Source organism: Xiphophorus hellerii, chromosome 8 (genome assembly GCF_003331165.1).
Source record: "Xiphophorus hellerii strain 12219 chromosome 8, Xiphophorus_hellerii-4.1, whole genome shotgun sequence".
Classification (NCBI taxonomy): Eukaryota; Metazoa; Chordata; class Actinopteri; order Cyprinodontiformes; family Poeciliidae; genus Xiphophorus; species Xiphophorus hellerii.
Window position 1 is genome coordinate 9,590,078 of NC_045679.1, and position 25,343 is coordinate 9,615,420.

Consider the following 25,343-nt stretch of genomic DNA (forward strand, 5'->3'; position numbering starts at 1 on the left):
CCACTGACTGACAGAAACATACACTAGAAACACAGGAGAGAAGAGACGCCTGAATAACAAGAAGACTCAAGACTAAACAGAAGAAAGATGCTGTGCTCTCATGGATTCCCATCTGCCCTCAGTCCATTCATGGACTTCTCCTGGCCTGTACGCAGTCTGTGGCCAGAGGTCAGACCTCTGTTCTACCAGCAGCATGTCATGCAGAGAGACCTACAGGAGCTGCACAGCAGTCTGCAGCTGATGGACAAACTTCAATGTCAGATCCTGGAGGACACAGAGCCTTTCAGCAGCAGTGTGGCTCTGCAGCCAGTCTCCTACCAGCTGGACAAAGAGGGAGAGCACTTTGGCCTGACCCTGGACACTCAGGGCTTTTCTCCAGAAGATCTGTCAGTCCGGCAGGTGGGCAGGAAACTGAGAGTCAGCGGAAAGACAGAGAGGAAACAAGAGGACGGGAAAGGCTCCTACTCTTACAGCCTGCAGGAGTTCAGACAGGAGTTTGATCTGCCTGAAGGGGTGAACCATGAAGACGTCAGCTGCCATCTTTCTCCAGATGGAAAGCTCCACATCCAATCCGCCAAAGTTCCTTGTATCGAGGGGACAGAAAGAGAGCTGACTATCAAGAGGAGCTCAGAGGAGGAACCACAGCAGAGTGTTTGTTCACAGGCAGAAGACAGCAGAGCAGAGGAAGAAATATGATAATCTCTTTTTGTTGTTGTTGTTGTTGTTGTATTTAAATGCTGATTTTCTACTTTTAATTGCTTGAGGGGAAAGGCTTTGTTAAATAAAGTTTAAACTTTGTTTTAAGAAATAAGTTATGGTTATTTACTTTTGCCCCACCATCGTTCTTGATGAAATACTAATTTAAGCACATTTTGAAATATAACATTTTGAAAATTTTGTTTTTATTTTGCAGTAAAGGTAAATATAAACACAAGGGAACAATGTATTTAAGCCTGAAAATGTAAATTGTCAAGCAACAGACCACAAAGGAAAAAATTTTAAGAAATCTTATACAGGATGATCAGCTTTAATTGAAGACATGTGCTTTTCTTTTTCGTTTTCTATTTTTTTTTTGCTACAAAAGTCTAATTTAGGGTTAAAATAAAAATATGATATTCAGCTTATAAATGAAGACTGTTTAAGTCCAACCACTTGTGAAATTCGTTAAAACATTATATTAAAATCCCACACACCTGAAATAAAAAAGTAAAAAGAAATAAAAACAGACCAAACCTGTGACAAATATGTATTGAAAAAATAAAATCTGAAAATTCACATGAAGTCATGAGTCAGAATACCCAATACATCCGTCCATCTGCCCCTGGTATGTTGCTTTTCAAAGTTTGTGTCCATTCTGAGGAATCCAGGTGTTCCCAGGCCAGGTGGGATTTGTAGTCCCTCCAGGAAGTTGTGGGTCTTCTCTGAGATTTCCTCCCAGTGGGCTGTGCCTGGAAAACCTTGGAGGTACCAACAGGTCATCCTGATCAGATGCTCTGACCACCACAACTAACTTATTTTAATGTGGAGACAAAGCTGGTCTGAAATTGTAATTAAACTAGGTGCAAATGTAGAGATATTGGTGACATTTCTGACAAAATCATCCATTCTATACAAAGCAAAAATTCATACCAGGAATAATTAAATAATTTCACTTTAAGCTATTATGTTAAGATGTTGTGTTTGTACTGAAATATGATTGAACATAATCTCTTTATATGTCTATGTTACAAAAAATCATAAGTTTATGAATCAGCCTGTTGCATGAACTGTCCTCAGCAGTGGTTAACGTTTCAACAAAGGGCTAATGTCTAGTCTAGCTTTGCTAGCAGGAGAAACACAGAGCTGAGTTTAACCCTGTATGTTTTTTTTAGTTTTTAAACATCTTTAATGATTCTTATAGTAATGTCTGATGTGGACCCAAGGAAGAGTAGTCTTTACTACGTTAGAGAATAATGATGATCCTTAAATAAACAAACAAATGATTTACGTGAACAAAGTGGGATTTAACACTGCAAACACTTTATTTTTTTAGAACATTTCATGAATCATATTAAACACAGTTTTATTTCTGGATTACTTTATTTTTATATATTCCTCACATGTCTCATGATAAAATGTTATCATTTCAAACTTTAAATTTTTTCCATACAAACCTAAAAAATAAAAAAAATGACAAAGATTCAATCATACATCGTATTAATCCTAATGCTGACAAAGTATTTTCTTCAATGAAAAAAGTAGAAAGTCAACATTGAAAGACAAGAAAACTTGTTATTGGCACATCAACATGTTTGTGAGTTCATGTTTTCATTTTTGTTCTATGATCCGTTCTGTGTTTCTGCTCTGCTGTCTTCTGCCTGTGAACACACACTCTGCTGTGGTTCCTCCTCTGAGCTCCTCTTGATAGTCAGCTCTCTCTCTGTCCCCTTGAAACAAGGAACTTTGGCTGCCTGGATGTGGAGTTTTCCATCTGGAGAAAGATGGCAGCTGACGTCTTCATGGTTCACCCCTTCAGGCAGATCAAACTCCTGTCTGAACTCCTGCAGGCTGTAAGAATAGGAGCCTTTCCCGTCCTCTTGTTTCTTCTCCGTCTTCCCGCTGACTCTCAGCTTCCTGCCCACCTGCCGGACTGACAGATCTTCTGGAGAAAAGCCCTGAGTGTCCAGGGTCAGGCCAAAGTGCTCTCCCTCTTTGTCCAGCTGGTAGGAGACTGGCTGCAGAGCCACGCTGTTCCTGAAAGGCTCTGTGTCCTCCAGGATCTGGCGTTGAAGTTTGTCCATCAGCTGCAGACTGCTGTGCAGCTCCTGTAGGTCTCTCTGCATGACATGCTGCTGGTAGAACAGAGGTCTGACCTCTGGCCACAGACTGCGTCCAGGCCAGGAGAAGTCCATGAATGGACTGAGGGCAGATGGGAATCCATGAGAGCACAGCATCTTTCTTCTGTTTAGTCTTGAGTCTTCTTGATGTTCAGGCGTCTCGTCACTCTTGTGTTTCTTGTGTATCTTTCTGTCAGTCAGTGGGGCTGTCCCAGATTTATATTCTAGCAGGAGGCGCTCCAGAGGCTTCAGGAAGTTTCTGGTAATTACTACATATGTCCAGTGGGTGGAGCTGTTTGACTGGGACGATGATATCACTCTTCCAGACCTAAACGTCTTTATGTGACTATTGATATCAACAGATACACAGTTAAAATTTTAAATAGTCTTTATTCATCATTTACTCTTGTCAAATCTGCAATTGGTTAGTATTTTTGTCAAATACATAATTTTTGCACAACTATAGAAGGACTAATATTTTACCTTTTACTTTATTTAATAGATTTCTTTTCTAAAAACATGACGTCACCTGTAGTTAAATTAGCTATGAACTGATAACATCTGAGTAAATTGTACATCAAATTCAAAATAAGTCTTATTTTAGATGAAAATTAACGTAATAATCAATGAGACACAATTTGCAGACAGCGCATGATTCCTTAACGCCATTTCTTCCTTCATTTCATCAATGAAATCAGTTCCCCGTGACTAAGTTCAGCCAATGAGCTGATCGCACCTGCAGCCACTCACAGCTTTTTAGGAGCAATTAGGAGCTTCCATTCACTGACTGCTGGGGCAGACAGGAGCCCGGATCCACGGCAGTGTGCTGCAGGAGGCATTCACACGCGTTTAAACGGGTTTAGTCGAACACTGTTATGCAGCTGAAAAATAACAACCCGATGGAAAAACACATGGACCTGGCCTCGCTGTTCTGCATGATCGGGCGCCACGGACCCGCCGTGGCCGTGGCTGTGATTGCCATGGTGTCAGTAGTGGCAGGGTTCATTATCTACCGGACCGTGAAGGGGAAGCGGAGGAAGGCCGAGGCTGGACCCGGAGCCGGAGACGTGAGCGGCGGCAGCGGGAGCAGCAGCAGCAGCCAGGGAGCGACGAGAGACGCGGTGCAGCCGGAGAAGGAGCCGAGTCCAGAGCAGGAGGCACGCAGCCGTGTGGAGTCAACAGGTACAGTCACTGGTGGAGGGAGGGGTGAACTGTTGTCTTTAAAAGATAACAAAAAATATTGTTTTTGCTTAAATGTCTTTTGAACTACATGGGTCACTTATACCCTAAAACGCTACCCCCCATGTCTCTGAGCATGATGGAAGTGGTAAAAGTTTTCTTAATTTCCACAAAGTATTAACTATTAATTTTAACTGACTTAAAATACACGGCAAATATTTTCTTTATTTATTTTTTTCTCCTTCTACTCTTGTGAGTTGGCACGAACACAATTTGGGCTTCTCCTTTGGTCTCCTTACACATGAAGTTATCCATTTCCTCCCTGAAGATGTCTATTTCAAATGCTTAAGGAAAACGATATGGATTACAACTGTTGTAGGTGTAATGACCTCTTTTTACAACTTTTTAAAATAAATAAATTTGACAAATGCTGCAGTGCAATTAAGATTATGCCTCTGTCAAATTTGCAACCATTGATGTTAAATTTATTAAACCATCCACCCAGAATGACTTTATTTTGGTTTTAGTTAAGTTTTTTTTTATATATATATAACGTTTCATAACAGCTCCTGTGATTTACTAGTAACTTTCATATTAATGTTTCAAGTAAATATGGAATATGTTTAGCTAATGTTTCTTGTTGCTCAGCAAATATTTAACAACCAAATCATGCAATCATGTGAAAACCCACCCCAGGACAAATGGCATACAGAGTTTTCTCTTGGCAAACAATTGAAGCAAACCTTGGTTCACTTTTTGATTTTAATCAATTTATTTTGTGGTCTTGAATACAAAGGAAAACATTAAGTTTTAAAAAGACCTGTGCAACTTGCAGATTATCTTTTTTTTTCAAAGCTGGGCAAATAACATTTGCATATTGAACAGACTGGGTCAAATATTTTGTCAAAAGGACCCAATATGATTAAAAAGTATCCTAACATGGCAATTTCTTTCTTTAATGTAGACCTAATTTGTCATTCCTGAAAAGAAACTTAAGTCACCATATGCTTCTGAAAAAAGTTTGTCCTCACCTTTGATGCCCTTCCATCATATTTGTGCAGATATTTGCTGAAGATGTTCAATTGTTAAAAGTTGGATAATGGCAATATTTCATAAACGTGTAGTTTTAATCAAATTGAGTACCAATTTTTATAAATACATGGAAAATAAATGATGTAATTGACCCCCATTTGTTAAAGTAGCAAATAACTTTTGATGAATACAATCTTTATTTGCTCCAGTTTCAAATGATTTTCTTTTTTTTTTTTTTTTTTTTGCATCATAATTAGGAGTCGGTAATATTTTAAACTTCATGCTCAACTTTATTCTTCTTGAAACTTTGACATTGTCACAAATCTGAAACTGGACAACTTTTGATGTAGATTGAGTTGAATATATGGGTTAAATTGAAGTCCAAACAGCCACCACATCTGAAGTTGTGGTCTCAAGATTGCAACCTAAACATCTGTCGAAGTTAAAATGGGTTCCATTTTATCTTCTAGATGTGATTGAGGAGGTTTCAAGTGCGAGGGATGGAGCTGTGATTCGAAGTCGCCATAAACTGAAGAATCGCCGTGCCACCGCTGAAGAAAGTCCTCAGTCTTCTAGTCCGCCAATCGTAGTGGAACCAGAGAAACTCCAGAATGCCTCGCGTGTGGAGGACACTTCCGGTGTTACTCAAACAGATGTGGAGGAGACCATTAAGAGCCTGCAAGATGACATTTGTGAAGTGAGGAATTTGAATGTGGAAGATGAAGGGTACAAACATAATCTTGTTGAAAGGCCAAATGATGCAGAGGGAAAACCTGGTGACTCCTTGGAGCCTGTAATGGTTTGTGAGAGTCTTGCAAATGAAGAAAAGGTGAGTACCAAATTTAGACAATTGTCATGAGCTGATGTTGGTGGGAGACCAATTGTGCTCTGTAGTATACTTGGTCTGTAACTAACTGGGTGTAAATTTTTGCTGTTTAGGTACAAAAATCCCAGAAAGAGGAGGTGACTATGGAAGATGTGTCAACTGAAATTCCCTGTAAGGATGAAGAAAGTGTATGTGCTTTGAAAAGTCCAATCTGCCATGAAGAAAATGCTTCAGTGAGTTTAAATGTGAACTATAAACTAAATCAGGCCACCTCAGATTCAATCAAGGCTGGGGGTTACGTTGAAGAGCCTTCCGTACACATGGATGAGTCCCTCTCTACCAAAACTGAAGGTGAGATTTCAGTACTTGAAATCTCTAGCTTAAATAAACCACACCCTGCCAGTGAGGACTCTCAAAATGTGGCACTGCAGAAGCACATCAATAACCAATATATGACCATTACAAGTCCAGCCATTGATTGTGCAGCTTCTGAACAGAGTCCAAATAGTGATGCGACTGAAAACAATCTTGTAGACTTGTCAGCTAACTGTGCTGTGCTACGGTCTAGCAAAGAACTGAAACATGAACAAGATTCTTCTACCTGCAGTAAGAATGTTGAGGATGTTGAGATGGCTTCATTTAGTGAACCACAGGAAACTGCTGTTGTGTTCAGTCCTGTCCTATCATGTTTGTCAGTTGAGCCAGAAATTATTAATCACGAATATGAAGCCCTGCCACTAGTTGGTCTACAGCCAGAAGACAAAGTTAAAGATGTTACTTCTGAATTTTCTAAAGCAACAATTGATACCCTCTGTGGTCTTGCAGATCCTCATGGCGAAGTTGATGAAACTATAACTGATATCCTGGTTTCTAAAGAAAATGTGGAAATTCTGTCTTCACCTGATGCAGTTGTTAGTGATGTCAGTTCTGCTGCATCTGTGTCAAAAGAAATGTCTTGTCCAGATGATTCTTCCTTCCAAGATCAAGAAGGTGAACAAATGCAAAATGCAGATCTTCTTGAGGTCCCTAATGACCCTGCCCCAGTCACGGCTGAGACTGTGGAACCTCTTCCTGATGAAGTCCAAGTGTTTTATGAAAATCCATGCAATTTAATTTGGTGCTCTTCTGATGTTGGAGTAGAGAGCGGGATTTCGAGCATGGCCGTCAGTCCTGATTTGCCTGATGTTGAGAATCCCTTAATCTCTGAAATCTTGTTGCCAGTGGCATTGGGTGTTCCTCTACAGTCAGGGGACCAGGCTGAACTTCAAACTACAATGGCTGAGTCATATGCTGTCATCAAAGAACCAGCAGATGCAATACCTGAATCTTCAAATGATTCACAACCCCACATCAAGAACACTGATGAAGCCAATGATGACTCTTGTACAGTCAGTGAGACGTGGATTGAGATTGAAAGTTTCAACACAACAGTTGGGAAACTTGCAAAAGAAGCAACCACTGATTTCTGCTTGAATAAAGACCTGGGAAAGAAGGGCACAAAGATTGTCATTGAAGGTAAGCGTGAGATAGAAGGCAAGGAAGAGGACAAAACTACAGAAATTAATATCATGGAGGCAACTATGGACAACAATGAGTGGATCACAGATGGTACTGATCAAGTCCTTCCTTGGATAAAGCCTTCCACTCCACAAATCAATCCAGTGTCTATAGAAAAATTTCAAGCTTCCTCTTCTGTAAATGCTGCTTGCACATATGCAGATGTTCCACCTGTCAATGAGTGTGAAGAAGACGACACAGTTCCCCTTTCTGACGAAGCCACAGAAACTAGCAAGAGGGTGCTGGCAGTTCAGCCTATGCCCCAAAATGTCAGTGTGACCTTCCAGATCCACTATCTCACGCACTCTCCATACCAGAAGGTGGCTATCACAGGAAACCATTTTGATTTGGGGAACTGGAAGGATTTTGTTCCCCTAGAAAAGGTGAAAGATGGGTTTTGGGCTACTGTGGTCAACCTGCCTGCAGAGAGTCATGTGGAGTGGAAGTTTGTAATAGTGGACAGGGGAGAAGTGTGCCGCTGGGAGGAGTGTGGCAATCGCTTCTTGGATACAGGCAACAGAGAGACCCTCCTTGTGCACAAATGCTGGGGTTTCTTGTAAAAGGTGTTAAGGCGAACACTGAGGCTAAAAGGGTCAATGAGCTTATGGACTGGACCAGGTAAATGACTCATTTACTCATTGATTTTTAACTTCTATCAAGCATTGGTTTTTGAGTAACATTTCCTGATAACTGGGCCAGATCTGGTTGAAAGAATTATCTGGCTTGCTTGTAAACATTATTTCAAAGGTTAAGTTGGTGTATTTTAGGGCTCAATCAATTACACTCACAATAGTTTTTAAAACTTTCAACATTTATTTGAGTTGTCTTAGACTACACTTGTTCTACCAATAGGGATGATTTTATAGATGTATGATCAAATTTCCATAATCTTGACTCTATATACACTTTTTCTTGAGTTGTATTTTTATAATGGTACATTTTGGGTTTTTCTATTGTACATTTCAACCAGACTTGGCCCATCAGTGTTGGAAGGAATATCTCTACATGCCCTACCAATGGGATGTCTTAGAATTCTGTACATTGCGATTGGAGGGTTCTGTTTGAACTGGTAACATGTACTACAAAGTCTCTGCTGTGGCAATATCTACAATTATGCAAATGGTTCTTTTTAAAAAGTGTCTTGCAAGTGTTTAGCTTCAGTCTGTGTTCTACATGCTGCTTCAATACTTACTGTGAGAAATGCACATAGTTCACTTTTATTACAGCAATAATTGTTCTATATGCTGTGACAAGTGTTAAATCAGGTACAATGTGTTTACCACTGAACTGTGGAGGTGCAACTACTGCTTTTATTTAATGGGATCTTGTGCATGTACATATATCCCCCTGTTCTGTAGGTGTGCCTTTAAAAAAAATTGTCATTACAACTTTATTGAATTGCTGTTAATATTTTTCCTTGTCTTAGAATATGTTGAATGTAATTAAACTTAAATAAACTAATCTTTTCAAATGTGCATGTCGTCACTGAAACTTGACTGGGAGAGTCTAATTTTAGGTGTTAATACTTGCATTACTTAAGCAGCTTTAGAAATATGTGACTCATTAAACTGACCATGGTCACCAAATGAACTCTGGTTTTAATCTTAACACTGCATGATAGGTGGGATATGTGATCCCTAATGCAAAGCTATTAAAGTGCTAACATGAGCTGATGCATCTGAAGAACAGAAAATTATTAACCAATGTTGAAATGGACTAACAACCCCAAACAAACATTGTGAGCTGACTCACTAAGAAAACCTCAGCCAGTGTTATTCAAACCAAGGGACATAGTTCTGTCCTTGTTGAGTCCAGCTGGCTTGGAAAAGGCTCATGAAGGGAGAGACCATAATTGGCAGATATTTTCATGTCCTGCTCAAATCTTCTGCATGCCAAAGGTAACCATCAGGGAGGGGGAAAGTGCTTTTTCTAACTGGGTTGCCTGGAGTACTTATGTAGTTGGGTTTTAGAGCTGAATGCATGATAGAATTCCATGTTAAAGAGTACAAAACTACTGAATTTTAAATAACCCAAAAGTGAAAAGTTTATATTTTTAGTTTTCTGTCAAACTAATTGGGAACCCATGCACAATAATTCCAAACAAAAGCTTTTCAAAGTGTTTCAAAGCGACACTGTTCAATGAGGGGGGTGGGAAGACAAACAGTCCTTTTATAAAGGGCCTGCAAGTTGTGTGGTGTCAACATGTGTTCAGTCTGTGAAATGTGATATTTTTAGTGGTTCACATTTGGAAGTCTCCTAGGTCCAAAGGGAGCTCCCCCTCTAAGCAGACAGATCAATATTAAGCAACTCTCAGCCAAACAAGGCCTCAGAATCTTTTGACCTCATTTCAAATGAGGACATGGCCTGGCTGGAAGTCACCTGATTCTTCTGGTCATTTGGGTTTCATGCTTTATTTATCTAGACTTCTTTTACAGGCATTCACTTTAGAGTCCTTCAATAGAAATGACAAAGGTAGATAATGCAAATTTAAAAACTGCTAAAGGGGATGGCTCTGTGGGGAAAAAAAAATCAGGATTTGAAATTACACAAACCTACATGCCAATTGGAAGAAAAGACTGAAGGAACCTTTGCGGCATGGAAAGAGGCAGATGTATCAAAACATGTTTTATAGAAGTGATAAAACCAATTGATGAAAATGTATGCTTAAAAGATTAGCTTTGAAGTTTTTTGTTTTGTTTTTTTAAGTCCTGACTGTAATGAAAAGTACAAATAAATGAAATGTCACAAGACCTCAATGCAAGTAAAAAAAAAAACTCTTCTACATGAATGCTGATTTTGCATGTGGATCAATCCCCCCCACTCACTCCTGACTGGTGCTAATGTGGCAGGTGGTTGGGTTGTCTTTCCACAGCTAACTGTAAATTGTACAAGGATTACAGCTGGCATTTGTATTCACTTTCTTAGCTATATTTATACATCTCTTCTGTCATACAGACTTCTTAGGCCTTTGTCAATGCATTGGTTAATCTCAGAGCAGTTAATAAAGGAGTCTTCCCTTTTTTTCTCTTTACATCCAGATTTAGACTTATAAGAGGGAACAAAGCCCTCAAATCAACACCCTAAAATGATTTTTTCAGCTGTTGTGCGCCCCTGTCATCAGTATCCATGTGCCATGGAGCATAAATAGTGCATCACATGCAAATGCAGCTATTTGAGACTATGGTTTACAATTATTGTGAAAGGGAATCCTCCAAATGGCATCTAATAAAATGTGAATGCTTGTGGATGAGAAAAAAGCAGAACTGATTCAGTTAGCTTTGATCAAATCGAATGTAAATTCAGCAATACTGCTTTATGACAAATTTTAGAAAAATCTGGAATATTTTACCAATGCTTTCTGTAAGATGAGAAACTGTTTTCTCAGATTTTATCCAAAATTGTATCAATGCATTGTAAAGACCTGATGCACAATTTGTCTATGCTCTCTATGTTGGTATTTAATATTCACCTTTGTCTTCCCTTAACAGATCCAGTTATTTACTAACAGGAATCTTCCAATGTCATCCCAAGATTACCAATCAAGGCTGTCTTAAATTGTTTCACAGGCCATGACTAAACTCAACTCCCAAACTTGTTATTGGAGTACTACGTTCATCGATTCATCGATTTTAAGGTGCATGGCTTGAAAACCTGCATTACTGGCCATCCAGTAATGCAGGATCAAGAATCAGATTTGTTTGATTCTTGATCAAACAAATCTGAGTTTTCCAAACCGTCGTAATGTTTTTCCACCTTTACAGTGACAATCATTGTAACAGAGAGACCATATTGGTTGGTTCAAGTTGATGTGTGTCAGTGATGTGACCTGCACTGTGCAAATTTTGCCAAAGTTGATTTAACACAAAGTACAAGCATATATATCAGAACAACATTTTTCCCAAGTTTTGTCCACAGATGACTGATTCACCCTCTATCTCCTTTGTCTGATAAAGGCCACTGGAAATGTAGCATGAATGCAGGTTAACTCAGCAAAATATTTAATTTTATTATGAGAATTATCAGTTCTTATCTTTCAGTGGTCTGCTTTTACTACAGAAAAACAATAAACGAGGAAAAAAAAAACATTTGGCATAATCTTTGAATATGAATGCCCCCTCTATGTTTTCAGAGTCTAATATTGTTTCCTCAGATCAGCTCCCTCTTCTAGTGAGGCTATAATGTGTCAGTCCAGCTTGGGCTGCTGCTATGTGTGAAATTCTCTTTCTCTTATATATAAGACCACTGTATCTTCTTACACTCAGTAAAAACCAGGCTGCTGCTTTTCTCTTGATCTTTGACCTAGACGGATTGTGTAATACTATCAGAGAGACTCCATGGATATGAGTGCTCATGTTCATTTGGACTTTACTTTGTCATTGCAGCATGTTGCCTTTTGGTTTTCCAAAAAAAAAAACTCCTGTTGAAACTCAGTCTCTTTTAGTCCCCCTTTTTTTCTATCTATCCTACTTTCTGAAACTGTACGGTGATGTTTTAAGAGACATTAATAGTTTTCTTCCAGGTTACAATAGGATAGTAAAACCCATACAATTATATTTTATTTGCTATTTTTACAATGCTTCGTTTGGAAAAATGAGGAAGATTGCTGTTGTAATTCATGTCATTGATAGGGAAGTGCTACACATGGAGGCTATTAATACAACATGCCAGTTCTCATTCCTATTTCATTCTGGGGGATCACACAGTGACCTTCACTGGAGACGGTCAAGCCTGCTGACAGTGCTACATGACCCTATGGGAAGGAGTAATGAGTGGGGCTTAAGCTAAATGAGGAAAAAAATGTTATATAAATTCATGAAAAACATTTAAAATTTTTGTATTTAAGTCGGTGTTTTTATTGCTAGACGACATATAAACCTTGATGCTGGTGTCCTTTGTCTGCCAACCGAGACCTCGCTGTGTTTCTTCATTATGCATGTCTGCACAGCGCCATGAAGTGTGATCTACACCATCTGCTCTGGTGAAGCTGCGAGCAAAATGAAAGCTCTTCTGGAAGTGTGCCATAGTGGGACAGCTTCCACCAGTGAGGTCATCACTTACTGGCTTAGAGGACACTGCAGTTGTGGGCTGAATGGAGTTATGAGCGGCTCTGCAAATGCACAGTGCAGTAAGGATATGTGGGAGGAGATGGAGAGAACAGAGTGAGTGGGAGAGGAGGAGAAAGAACAGGGAAGAGAGCTTGTAGCTGCATGCAGTATGCAAAAAAGCCTAGCGGAGCTATGTGTATTGGTTTTCCAAACAATATCTTGTTCATAAATCTTTATGATAACCAAACAAATTTCCGATGCTTTCATCAGTCAGCCTACATGAATGGAGAAAACAGAATCGATTTTGTGGAAGAAGGAAAAAAATGTTCATGTATAAGCTTCAGATAAAACTTGTAGTAAATGTGATAATAGAAAATGAGTCAGTAAAAGTGGCAACATATTGGTTTCTGTATGAAACAAAGATTTATGATGAAAATAGATTGAACATACATTAAATTAGAAGAATGACATGCAGCCTGTTGGAGGTATTATTTTAACAGCATGGAAATTAAACTTTAGTTCATCTACATTCTGATGTAATAGGCTTAAAATTGAGTTGAAAAGACAATACTGCCCCCTGTCTGTACTTTAGAAACACAATTACTGTTCGACATGGTCACATTACAACTTCTTTAACAGTATTAGATTAGAATAAACAAAATAAAAATACAAAACATTAACACTCAGTTGTATCTCAAGTATTATTAGGAACAAGAAATGCATGCATCCAGAATGTGGAAAAAAATGAGTAGTGATGCATTCTACAGGAAATGGAAATTAAACCAGTAAAAACAAACCATACCAGAGCTAACACTTAAGGCATTAGGTTTTCACAGTGATTCCATTCATTGAAGAAGAAACATTAAGCAGAAAGTGTTCCAACCAATGTACCCTGTACAGCCAGTGTTTGTTACGTAAATAATATTAGTATCAGTTTTCTGCAAGATGTTAGTCCCTACATGATTTTTCCCAATTCTGGGAGCTCTGTGACCCCTTTTACTCCACTGGAATGGGACGGAAGAGCTTAGGCTGAGGCGTGTCTGTTTGGACAGAAAAGGCAAGACGACCTTTCATTGGTCGCTTAAACAGGAATCTTTCTGAAGTGACCAAAGCACCGTAGCCTTGAGAATGGGAGAAAGCGTAGCCTGATCGGCGGGTGCTGACACGCCTCACTGGACGGCGAGGAGCTGGTGCTGGCGGCGCCTCCACTTGAGTCTTATATCTCACCTGTAGAAGAATTAAAAGTAATACAACTTTCTGTAAAAACACATCCTTTCCTAGGTTTGTTGTGTTGTGGCTCATGAGGCTGTATTCATAACCACAGAATGCATAAACAATATTCAGTCTCAGGTGTTTTTTCACCTTGTCATTGATAGTTGGACGAATCTGTATGAGGATGAAGCGCAGAGCCACCACAGGCAGCACGCAGAGAAGGGAAGCCAGGAATATTGTCAACCAGACATTTGGCTGATTTAAGGAATTCCTTACGGTTCCTAAACTCAATGAAAGAAAAGCCAAGAAAAAAACAAAAAGAACATATGTCCTTAAGCATTACAAACTTAGTAGGCAGAAAAAAGTAGTTCCAATCAACCCTTTCTCATTTAGGCAAGATCTCAATCATTTTGTTACTTTCTGATGTGCCCTTGTTAAGATAAGTTATCTTAAATGACTTAAGTATTGGACATATTGAACTTGGACTTGAAAATTGATAAGAATTGATCAAAAGGTCTGGCATAGGAAATATCAATATTTCAGTATTAATCCGCACATCACTAGTTGTGAAGTGGTAGAGTGGTTGAAGGTGCCGCAAAACTAAAGGTTAAAGCTTGCAAATTCCAACCAAATGAATAGTAATTTTGCATACACTGTGGCTGAGTGACTGCTTTTATATTTAGTGTCCATAAATCATTACTTTTGCATTATATTGTAATGATAACAAAATAATGGAGTAAAGAGTGATCAGACATTTAATATTCAATATTCCTGTTTTATATTTACTTGTTACTACATATATATTAAAACCGGTTCAGAAGATTTTATTTTGTTAGGAAATCTTGCCTATTATGACACTTTTTTTTTGAATTCTAATGTTTGCTTATTGTAAACTTCAAAAATCTCTTTGTCATGTCTTGAAAATATCCGTTGCTGATGAGGAAGAATGTCATAAAAGAAAACATGTACAGATTCTTGAGGTTATTTTCTCATATACAAACAGATGTACCAGAAGCTATTGTTATATGATATTTGTGCTAAATGTACTCACCAACGAAGGGGAAAATGGAGGTGAAGATCAGAAACATGCCACTGCTGTACATGGTGAACGTGATAGCAAAGTAGGCAGCCAAGCTACCCCACACAAAAAACTGGTTTACGGTTGTCCAGGAATAGGTGTCAATACATAGCTGAAATGTTAAAGTTGGAGTTGTTCGATCTTTTTTTTAAAAATATCCTTTTTTACATGCATAGAATATTTCTGAGGCTAAGCATTACAAGGGCCATTTTTAAAAAAATGCTAGTTTTCACTAAACAGTTGTTGCCAAAGATTTTGAGACTTAAGGAAATCTTGCTCAATACACACATCATAAAATTACTGTGCAATGACCTTAGGTTGCAAAGACATTACAGAAAATATTTAAAGGAAATCTGCACCAAACAATGCTTTCATTCCTGATTTAAAGCACCCAACAATTTCTGCACATTCCATATTTTCAGGGAGTTGGTTTTTGAGACTGAAGAGAAAAGACAATAAATACTGCCTCCATTTGTGTAAAAGAGCTTTGGCCACAACTGTGTCTTTTCCATAACACTCGTCTTTCAACTCTCATCATCATCATTTAGAATGTCCGAGACAAGAACTGTTTTTTTCTCACCTGAATGCTCACCACGACAAGCAGACAGGTTTGTGCCAGCAAGGCAAATGACTGATAGTCTGCAAGATCTCTGCCGTCATCTCTGACTGTATCGTGAATTGCTCCCCAGGGGATAAAGAAGAGGACCAGGGAGCAGTAGCAGCTGTGCAACATGCATTGCACGAATGCCTTTTTACTGAAGTACATGTTGAGCTGGCCAGGAGAGTAGAGCTGAGGATACTCAAAACTCCAGCGGTCATTTACATCCTGCAGAAAAGAGAAAAAAAGGATGTTAAACCTTGAATAAATCATGGAATTTTTCATAATTTTCAGGAAATTACTTATTTTCTATTTGGTGTATACCTGGTCAAATAAGCCCAAGCTGAGGATTGGGAGAGATGTGTAGACCAAGTTGTACAAAGTGATGAACCATTCATCATACACAGTCTAACAAAGACATTTAAATCATTAGTAAACTTTAACTCTAACTTTATAGATTTTATTTGGAGTCCATTTTTTGTAGAAAGAGATTTCAAATATTTGCAGTTTTACAATACTATGACAATAACATGAACCTTAAAGCTAAACCTCAGCACGTTTCACTTACCTGGGCAGAGAATCCACAAAAGAAGGCATACCAGAAGTGTACAAATGTGAAGGTGAAGTTTTTGTAAAAGAAATATTGTAGGAACTTGCACATGCGAAGGTACGACCAGCGCCCGTGCACAAGCAGGAGGCGTTGAAGGTAACGGAACTGGGCAAAGGAGAAGTCACTAGAGAGAACTGCCTGCATTCCCTCTTGACCACTAATTCCTACACCTATATGAGCAGCTGAAAGACAAAAGAACAAGATCATGTTACGGGTAGATTATAAGATTTGCCGTAGCCTTTTGGCAAAACTGAAAATACAAATTTTACCCTTGATCATGCTGACATCATTAGCTCCATCTCCAATAGCCAGAGTGATGGCCTGCTTGTATTTCTTGACCAGCTCAACAACCTGGGCTTTCTGAAGAGGAGTGACCCTGCAGCAAATCACTGTCTGACACATGCATGCTGTTCTCAGCAACTCTAACTCCAAGTCCTTCTCCAGTGCAAAGGCCTAAAGATGAAACAGGAAGAGGACATACAGTTATACAGATTTAATATTAGGGAGGTAAAGAGATTAAAAAATCTGCCATAATGACGTGTCTAGGACAGTACAGTCCAGTTACTATCATAATCTGCGGTGAACTAAGTCTAAGCTAGTTAATGTTCTGCTAATATACACCAAGTCCCCAAGTAGCATTAAAGGATTAGATGAGTACAGGCCCTTTGCCCTGACATCTGTGATCATGGAATTCATTTGAGCCACTGGTGTTGAACCATCTGAAGAACATTACAGGACACCTGCTGGATACAGTGCAGTTTGCATCATGGGCAGCGGTCAGCGGATTATGCAGTCAATTTGGGATAACACGTTTTCTTTCACCACATTAACCACCCAGGAATGTACACCAGGATCCTTTTTGTGTATGTCAACTCAGCCTTCAACACCATCAAGAAGAAACTTACCTAGGATGGCAATCAAACATAGTTTGACACACTATTGACTTGGATACTTTTAAACACCTTTTTGGAGATTTAAAGACAAATAAAACAAAATTGCATATCTTACCAAGCTGTGTCCATTTATTATCAGAGCATAATCCCCTTCAACTTGTTCATCCTGCACCGTCTCTGTTTTCTGAAGCCAGAACAGGCCTGCACGAGCTTTAGCCACCGATGGCTCCTCTGCTGATCCGGGACACATTTTCCTCCTGGCATACCTAGAAAAAGGTGTCTTGTTTTACAAACAATTACTCAACAAAAATTATTCTGTTGGAGTTCAATTTTTGGGTATTTTGTGATGTTTTTATCTTTAGAACAACAGGATATCTAATTATGAAAATAACTTAATTTGCAGTGGTTCATTCAAACAATTTTTTGGAGTACAGGCTTAGTGGGGCTAAGACAACTTTTTTTTTTTAAATGTTACACACTCACTTCATTGCTCTAGTAAGTTAAGGATTGACTTACTGGAGCTCCTGTTTGACCCCTTCAGGTGTATTGGCAGCCACAATAAAAACCTCCTTCATCTCCTCCCTTAGCATGTTGCAAGAATAGCCAATGTTTTCTGCTGTCTCTGTTTAAGAATGACAATGAAAGTAATTGTGGTATGAATAATTCCTCAGCTTTGGAAACTCTATAGGTGTTGAACATTTATTCCGTTGTAGTTTATGACATAATATACCAGAAAAAGTTTTAGCAATCCTTAAATACTTGATGTAATCAGTTATATGTAGTAGGGCTGAAACGATTCCTCGTTTTGAGTACCTCGATTATTGAAATTCCTTGAGGAAATTTTACCTGCCTCAAAGGTTTGTTAAGTTATGTTTTATTTTTTAATGCACCGTGTTCCGACCAGGTTATTATTTGTGTTGCACAGCGCTCTCACTTCCACCTGAGTTGTTGACAAAAACTAAGTGCTAGCAGCATGATGTCCAATTTTCAAGTTTGACCTAGGAGGATTTTATTGATTCATGATAATGTTCAGGTTTTTGTTGTTTTTCGTGGGACCAATAAGCATCCTTAAAATGACGGGAGCGATGCTTGGAGTACGACAGCTTTTCTCCTCCCGAAGAGTAGCTTTACTGACTAACAGGAAAATATTTCATATCATCCCGGTCGCAGCAAATGGTGGCGTAGCGCATCGTGACGGTATAGATGTGTTTCTGTGCAGCCAGGTGTCAAATCCCGTCGCTAACATGGACACAAAAGCTATAAATGGCTGGGAAAAGTGAGAGTTAATCTATTAAATTGACTGAAGATTAATACAGAAAAGAAAAAATCTGGAGTATAGACATTTTTTTACAAGCGTATTTGTGAGCTTTATTATTAAATTGAATATAATTTCAGATTTTTGTATAACTTTTCTTCAGGTTAACTTACAAAGTGAGCTATTATTGTTACAAGTTAATTTTCTAAACTACAGAAAAGTTATTGTTAGGGATGCTCAAATGTGAAAAATTGGACTGATGTTAATATTAATATAATACTGCTGTTATATTAGATTTACCAATGTCTTATTTTATGCTTTCTTAAAATCAGATTACTCGATTAATTGTAAGAATAATCGATAGATTACTCGATTGCTAAAATATTCGTTTACAATAGCCCTAATATGTAGCAACTCCTACCTTGTTTATCACCAGTCAGCACCCAGATTTTGATGTCAGCTTTAGCCAGCTGCTCAATAGTCTGTGGTACACCGTCTTGCAACTTGTCTTCAACAGCTGTCGCTCCCAACAGCTGGAAACCAAAAGTTAATAGTAAGTGAGATCATGATGGAAATTCGGTTTAGCCTTTTATTACAACTATTTAAACTTTTAGTCCTCAATGTACTTTGCAGATGAACTAACAATCATGTCTTTCTCAATCTCTTCATACAGTTCATCGAGTCTCTCCTCTCGTCCATCCAGGGCTGTGCTAGCCTCATGGTGGCGCTGTGTCCACTCCTCCATGTAGTTCTCCTGTAAGTGCTTGTAGGCCAGAACAAGAGTGCGTAGCCCATCTCCTGCATATTCCTAGATTATTTATAGAATTCAGAGGACTTAAAAAGAAGCAAAACATATAAAAAGTTTAAATAAGAATCACAAAAAAACATTGCTTACATTTAGGTGTCCTGTAGTAACTTTCATCAACTTTTTACAAGAGTGGTCTAATCTTTCATAGATGATGGTGTCAGCACCTTTGCAGTACAGTGTCATCTTGCCATCAGGGCTGCGTACTAAGAAAAATAACAAAAAACACTTGACAAAAATATGAAAAAATACTCTGATTTTGCTTATTTTCTGACTTTAAAATGCAGCTGTTGAATGCTACATAATGCTTCTTACATAGAGGTGATAAAATCAGAAAATGCATTTTCTCTACAGAAAAAAATTACAATTTTCTCTGACCTATTACTGACATCCTCTTTCGTACATTATTAAAGTCCAGAACAGCCAGAAGTTCGTATGTGACTTTCTCGCCCATTTCCATGATGGTGATGGTCTCAGGTGTGCGAGAGCGAAACACAAATCCAAAGTTCCTTGCTGCGGTGACCAGAGAGCCCTCATCAGGAGACTGCGCCTGGTAGTTTAGCTCACCTATCAGGTTGTTCAGAAAACAAGACAGGAAACTTATTGAGGAGAGAGGCATAAAAAATATTAAAAGTTCTATATTTTAAAATTATCCTTGACTTCACTCATTCTGTGAAGATTATAATTGTGTTAAAAGGCTTCTCTCACTAAATATCACTTTAACGGTGGACTGTCAGATAATTTATTCCTGATAAGTTACAAAAAGATTTTAAAGATTTAATGTAGTAGGGCTGAACATTTATAAACAAAAATGTTTTTATGTGTATATACTTTTTAAACCCCTTTTTAAATGTCTTTAATTTTGACTTCAAGCAATTTCTCCTTTTAAAAAGTAGTGCTGTTTGTAAAAACTGTGATGGTCTGACCCTCTTTCTTTTCTTCAGGCATGACGGTGTGGCACAGAGCCAGCAGGCGGAAGAAGGCCTGAGCTTCAGGGTTTCCCTCTCTCACAGTCTCCAGTAGACTATAATCATGGAAGTCAAACTTCGGATCTGCCAGCTTGTTCCAGGAGAAGTCCACTTTTTGTGTTTTCTACAAAAAAAGGTATAAGTAGGCAATATTGTTAGATCCTGTTAAATACATTCATGAAGAAACACTGGAATGTGCCTACTTGCCTCTGTTATTTCAACTCTTTGTCCAGAAAAATCATACAGCTCCCCTAAATAAGAGAGGCATACTGTATGTTAAAGAATCAGACATCCAACCAACCTCAGTGTGACTTTATTCAAACTGCCTACCATAGTTTTTTCCATTGATGGAGCACTTGTTGAATGTCATGATGTTCTGTGTCAGAGTGCCAGTCTTGTCACTGAAGATGTATTTAATCTGGCCTAACTCCTCGTTGAGTGTGGTGGTCCTCGCCTGAGCAGGAGTGTCATTCTTGGGGTAATACATCTTCCTGTCCCAGTTTATAAAGAAGCTGTTCCCAAGACGGATAACCTCCACACTGACATTCATACACAACCAGATGTTAAAATCTCAGATACATACATGGAAAAGTAAAATATGGACTAAATTCACTACTTGTTTCTGTTTGACTTCAATCTCTTTCTGTTTTAAAGTTTACCTGACATAGAGGGAAATGGGCACCACTGCGTTGAGGACAATGACATAGGACCAGAAGGAGAGGAATGAGGAGAGACCAGCATTAACACCCGGTTCCCTTGGAAGGAACACGGTGAACACAGAGCCCTCCTTTACCTCCCAGATCGCATTGCCGATGGCCAGAATGAAGCACAACGTAAACAGGAAACCAAAGATCTAGTGAAATACACACATTGCTAAACTTATTATTGTAAAAAAAAAGAAAAACATGTACAGCTCACAAAGATAAAAAACAATACTTTCAACTTGATAACAACAAAATTAGAAGTATAATTGGATGTATTCCCATTCTAACTTTATTTCTAACTTTATTTCAAAGTGTTGAGAAGTCATCCATAAGGTATAAATGACTATTTTAGACATACTCTGCTGATGTTAGTTAACTGTTTTGGGTAAATGCTTGGTGGCACAGAAAATCAATAGTTTCGGTGTATTTGTGTGTGCGGACACTTACACACAACACAAGGACGTTCATCAGATGATCAATGCTGGTGCGTTTGAATTTTGTCTTTCCACTGTTTTGCATTAGCTTGGTGTCAGGACCTAAGAACATTCTCCATTAAGATCAGACATACACATGATTCTGCAGAGGACATCCAATCCATTTTTTTTTTTGCTAGTAATTTTATGTTTCTGTTAAATATAGAATAAAATTACCATCTTTTTTGCCTTTTATTACTGGTTTCTGGTGAGAACACAACTGTCAAAAACATGTATTGATTGATCTGCTCAGCACTTGATGACTTTACTTGTTTCCATATTTCCAAAGTTTAAAGACAAGTTAGTATACATTTAATAATTTAGTATTCAAACGTTAAAAAAAATACATTCCTTGAATTATTGCTATCTTAATTTTTACCTTTATCGATTCCTCAAAAGCACATGGGCATTCCAGTATAGCATTAGTGCCCTCTGGTGGGCTTATGTAGACTTGAAGATTAAGAGATTTGGTTTCTTTTCCCACATGAGGATTGCCAAGATTCTTATCTTAAACAGCTAGGCTCAAACAAGTATATCTCTCAGCGAAATGAGACACTACACAACAAGCCCTTTTTCACTTGAGGAATTTTGACTTTGCACAATAGGACAAGCAGGTGTGTTAATGAGGGCTACATTTCAGTAGATTTACCTCCAAAGATGACCAGACCGAAGCACCACTCTGTGTTTCTCAGAGTGCATCCTCTCAGCAGTATCTTATCATTGTCCAGGCCATAATTCTGTCCGTTCATGGTCAAGGTCCCCTTGAATTTGTCTAAGCGATTGTTTGGAGGCTCACATCGCACTTCACCTGAAAACCATAGGTGTCAGCAATATGTTGCACACAGAAGTTAGCAAGTCTTTCGATTATGTAACATGGTTGTTGGTCAAAATCAAAAAGGCCCATTATAAATACTCTCACTATTAGTTTGCATGGAAAACCAGTCTCGCCATACACTGGGTTTGTAATTACCAGGTGTGCTAACTGAAGTTTGTGTTTTTGTTTTTTTGCAGCTGCTAAGCTAACATTTATGTAATTAGCATCGCTTCAAATACCAGAAAAATCTTAATAATTTGGTCTGCATCTTGAAGAAAAAAGTTCATTTCTCCTTTTATTGATCTTGTTTTATTATCTTTAAAATGTAGGTCAGATTTATATATAGTACATTATTGTTGAATTATTTTTTTTTTTTGCCTTGATATTTGTTTTGAATCTTGAATGCATAATTACATGAGGTAATTTCTTACCTTTGAAGGCAGAAAGAGCTTCAATGGAGCCTCCCATCTCTCCTGTGGGAGTCAAGGCTTGTTTCACTTTCAGATTTGTTTCACTGGGGATTACCAATATGGGATGTAAGAAGTTTGCAACTAAAGGGAAATCATATAATCTGTGAAAGGAAAGCAACTTGCACCATACTCACCCATCTAACTCAGCCGTTTCCACATAGACTAGATTGAGTGGTTCACTGCTGGACAGCAACAGGAGGTCTGCCTGGAAGATAATAGTCTTCATGAAAGCTTTTATTGAAACTTAAAATAAAAGTTCGGTTGACATTAACCAAGCCAGTATTGTAGGGTGAGTGACATGGGTTAACTTTTTCTAAAATGTTAAAATCTCTTTTCCAAGTTTGATTAAGCAAATACTTACTGTAACAAACTGATTGCTCTCCAGTTTAATTATGTCCCCAACCTGAACGTTCATCCATTTTTCATTTTTCAGTCTGTAAAGATAAAGCAAAACAAATTCAAATCATTCTTCAAAAAGGTGCTGAACACATCCCCTTTAATAAATACTTCCTCATAAACTGTAAATAATTAACGCATCTGTAATCTAATGTTTGACTATTAAAATGACTCACACTCCATCGATGAGGACGTTCACCATGCGGTTATTCACTTGCCGATCACTTTTGTGTCTGTTCTATTCAGTTGGCAGAAAAAAACAAAATATTTGCTCAGATGTTTGTTCTTTCGGCTCTGAGCAGGTTATGGTTAGAACAATGCTTTTATCTTACTATGTCATCATTGGCATCTTTGACCGCTGTCATGGACAGCACCAAAATTAACGGCAGCGCTGTGGTAAACCAGGACAGAGAGGATATTTGTGGGATTAACTGTGAATACAGGAAACAACGCAGAGTTAGCACTTTGTTCCATTTACAACGAATGTAAACACTAAGAGAAAATGGGAAATTTGTTAACTTGAAATGAAAAAGTTTCACTCACAAAATCATCAATTTATGCTTATGTTAGAAAATGTTTCTTTGAAAATATAGAAACTAATTTGTATCAATAATCAGTGGCACACTGGCATTTAATGATAAAGTTAGATGTTGACATGCAGAGACAGAGAAAGGGGAAAAAGTACCTGAAGGACGAGGAGGAAGAGGAAGTAGGCATTAGCCAGCCTCCTGAACTGCTCAAACAAATTAAGAGGCAGAAAGGTGAATATGTTGTACTTGGAGGTCCGGATGGCATTGTTCTGAGAAAGAGGAAGTGACATAATAGTCAGTTCATCAGAAAATACCTACAGCACACATCATAGTATATGAATACTTAGGACTTTTCAAAAGTATTTATGCCCCACTGACCTTTAACATTTTGCTACAAACATAAACTTTTTTGACATTTTATGCAGCAAACAGACACAAAACATTGGATAATTGTGCACTGCAAGGAATATGCGGTTTTTACTTTACTGAATAGAAATACATGCCACACTTTTCAGATTTTATATTTCTAAATAAGCCGGTAAAGTCCACCAAAAGATGTGATTTTATGAAGACAAATTGAGAAATCTGCGTTGCAGCTAAAAAATTTGAATCAAATGTGAAAAGTGTAAATACTTCCAGTAGTGGGGACCTACAGCATAGTTGTAAGACAGGTTGGAAGGTCTGTCGTTGGCTCGAACATATCTCTCCTCCTCTGAGAAAAACATGAGAGCAACGATGGGATTAAGGTGCTTTACAGCAGCAGCAGGAAAACAAATGCTAATTTTAATCTCAGTTGACAGAAGTTTACTATGCATGTCAAAAGCCTTATCTCAGTGATGAATACTTACTTGACATGTAATACAAAAGTAGACCTTACCTTGCTTTTTCTCTTTTACACACAAGCTGCCAAAATGTGACTGCACTGATCCCATCTTCAGCTCAGATTTCCATTATTTACCCCTAAAAAAGCACAAGCGTTCACATCAAATATATTAGAATTACATGGCACAGGACATTGTGATCTGAGGCTTCTGCAGTGTTGGTAGTGACTGATTGCTCTGCTTCTTGCTTAAGAACGATAGAAAAATTAACGTTTGAATTCTTACCATGGAGGGTGGAGTAGTAATGCCATACACGTACCATACAACAGTTCAATTGAAAATAAAACCTTTAACATAGTCTTCAGTTAAACAAAAAGAGCAATAACTATAACTTGGACATAATTTTCATCACTTTCTCTTGATCTTTCGACTTCTCAGAAAAATCGATGCTAACTCAAATCCAATCTCATGTTTTAGACATTGTATGACTCAAACAATTCAGGATGATGACTTATCACAATACATAACATCAATATTTTTCTAGAGTTAGAAACTAATTCAAGTCATTGTCTTACCTCAAGAGAAAAATGTGGATTTCCTTTCAGACCTGTGCACATGGGCACTGGGTCAAATAAAGATGAGGAAGTGTTTCAGGTCTCCACCCTCTCTTTGCTTGTCTGCCACAAAAAGGAAGGTCTGGCACCAAATTGGCTCCACACGGTAAAATGTCTTTTTATTGACCCTCTGGCAAAATCTAAGATGGTGCAGTCAACTGCTGAGATGCTACAGAGGTCGATAGAAGCACCTTACGAGTTGGACGAGCAAAGAACCAGAATCCTTCTGCCCCTAGCAGCTCGGGCCTAATGCAAACAATGCAGCGATCTTTGGACCAGGATGGTGAGTCAGTGAAAAGGCGGTAACAGAAGAGAAAGAGTGAAGTGCTGTGGCCAATCAGAGCCAACACCTCTCTTGCAGTCAGGTCGATCAGGTGTGTAATTCACCCTTTGAACGACACGCATGCTCAGACTGCCATAATTAACTAATTTTACAACAAGCTTCAACAGTTTAAATACTTTTCTCTGAAAACACAGTGTTAAAAACTAAATATATCTAAGAAACATTCTAAAAAATCACATTAAGAAGCTCCTTAGCAGTTAACAATGCTGTTTAAGGCTGTTCTGCAGAGCGTTGGACTAAGAAGTATTTTCCATGATAAACTCAACAGATGTGCACTTCCTCCAGGTGTTTGCTAATAGCTGCT

The 25,343-nt window shown here is 38.3% G+C and overlaps 4 protein-coding genes across 5 annotated transcripts; 2 read left to right on the plus strand and 2 right to left on the minus strand.

The window, feature by feature from the left end:
• Positions 1–711, plus strand: LOC116724424 (heat shock protein 30-like). Its single transcript, XM_032570107.1, has one exon. It carries the CDS (start codon positions 88–90, stop codon positions 694–696), a length of 609 nt encoding a protein of 202 aa, XP_032425998.1. The 5' UTR covers positions 1–87; the 3' UTR covers positions 697–711.
• Positions 712–2,180: 1,469 nt separating this feature from the next.
• On the minus strand, positions 2,181–2,985 carry LOC116724867 (heat shock protein 30-like). The gene has a single exon (XM_032570639.1). The coding sequence runs from the start codon at positions 2,931–2,933 to the stop codon at positions 2,319–2,321; it is 615 nt and encodes a 204-aa protein (XP_032426530.1). The 5' UTR covers positions 2,934–2,985; the 3' UTR covers positions 2,181–2,318.
• A 106-nt stretch (positions 2,986–3,091) lies between these two features.
• stbd1 (starch binding domain 1) lies at positions 3,092–8,885 on the plus strand. The gene is made up of 3 exons (XM_032570638.1): positions 3,092–3,998; positions 5,498–5,856; positions 5,967–8,885. Exons 1-3 carry the CDS (start codon positions 3,692–3,694, stop codon positions 7,968–7,970), a joined length of 2,670 nt encoding a protein of 889 aa, XP_032426529.1. The 5' UTR covers positions 3,092–3,691; the 3' UTR covers positions 7,971–8,885.
• Positions 8,886–12,855: 3,970 nt separating this feature from the next.
• LOC116724865 (phospholipid-transporting ATPase ID-like) lies at positions 12,856–24,963 on the minus strand. 2 transcript variants are annotated; one of them, XM_032570636.1, is made up of 28 exons: positions 24,658–24,963; positions 24,139–24,221; positions 23,915–23,973; positions 23,417–23,530; positions 23,064–23,162; positions 22,908–22,969; positions 22,697–22,769; positions 22,470–22,540; positions 22,297–22,379; positions 21,701–21,859; positions 21,026–21,114; positions 20,534–20,727; positions 20,205–20,413; positions 20,082–20,125; positions 19,833–19,998; positions 19,285–19,473; positions 18,997–19,112; positions 18,745–18,909; positions 18,523–18,634; positions 17,363–17,468; positions 16,962–17,112; positions 16,223–16,406; positions 15,912–16,135; positions 15,668–15,751; positions 15,326–15,571; positions 14,719–14,857; positions 13,818–13,948; positions 12,856–13,682 (listed from the first exon to the last, which is right to left on the minus strand). In XM_032570636.1, the coding sequence occupies exons 2-28, from the start codon at positions 24,191–24,193 to the stop codon at positions 13,452–13,454; spliced, it is 3,555 nt and encodes a 1,184-aa protein (XP_032426527.1). In that variant the 5' UTR covers positions 24,194–24,221; positions 24,658–24,963; the 3' UTR covers positions 12,856–13,451. The 2 variants fall into 2 exon arrangements, with proteins under 2 accessions (XP_032426527.1, XP_032426528.1); XM_032570637.1 differs by lacking the exons at positions 24,139–24,221; positions 24,658–24,963 and having other exon boundaries at positions 23,915–23,986.
• Between the last annotated feature and the right edge of the window lie 380 nt (positions 24,964–25,343).

Coding starts and splice junctions, on each gene's coding strand:
- LOC116724867 (XM_032570639.1), bottom strand. CDS start 2,933: ATGCTGTGCTCTCATGGATTCCCATCTGCCCTCAGTCCATTCATGGAC.
- LOC116724865 (XM_032570636.1), bottom strand. CDS start 24,193: ATGGGATCAGTGCAGTCACATTTTGGCAGCTTGTGTGTAAAAGAGAAA. Junction 17,469..18,522: donor GCTGACTGGTGATAAACAAG/GTAGGAGTTGCT, acceptor ATTCTTAAACAG/AGACAGCAGAAAACATTGGC. Junction 16,407..16,961: donor TAATAAATGGACACAGCTTG/GTAAGATATGCA, acceptor TTTCATCTTTAG/GCCTTTGCACTGGAGAAGGA.
- stbd1 (XM_032570638.1), top strand. CDS start 3,692: ATGCAGCTGAAAAATAACAACCCGATGGAAAAACACATGGACCTGGCC. Junction 3,999..5,497: donor CAGCCGTGTGGAGTCAACAG/GTACAGTCACTG, acceptor TTTATCTTCTAG/ATGTGATTGAGGAGGTTTCA. Junction 5,857..5,966: donor GTCTTGCAAATGAAGAAAAG/GTGAGTACCAAA, acceptor TTTGCTGTTTAG/GTACAAAAATCCCAGAAAGA.
- LOC116724424 (XM_032570107.1), top strand. CDS start 88: ATGCTGTGCTCTCATGGATTCCCATCTGCCCTCAGTCCATTCATGGAC.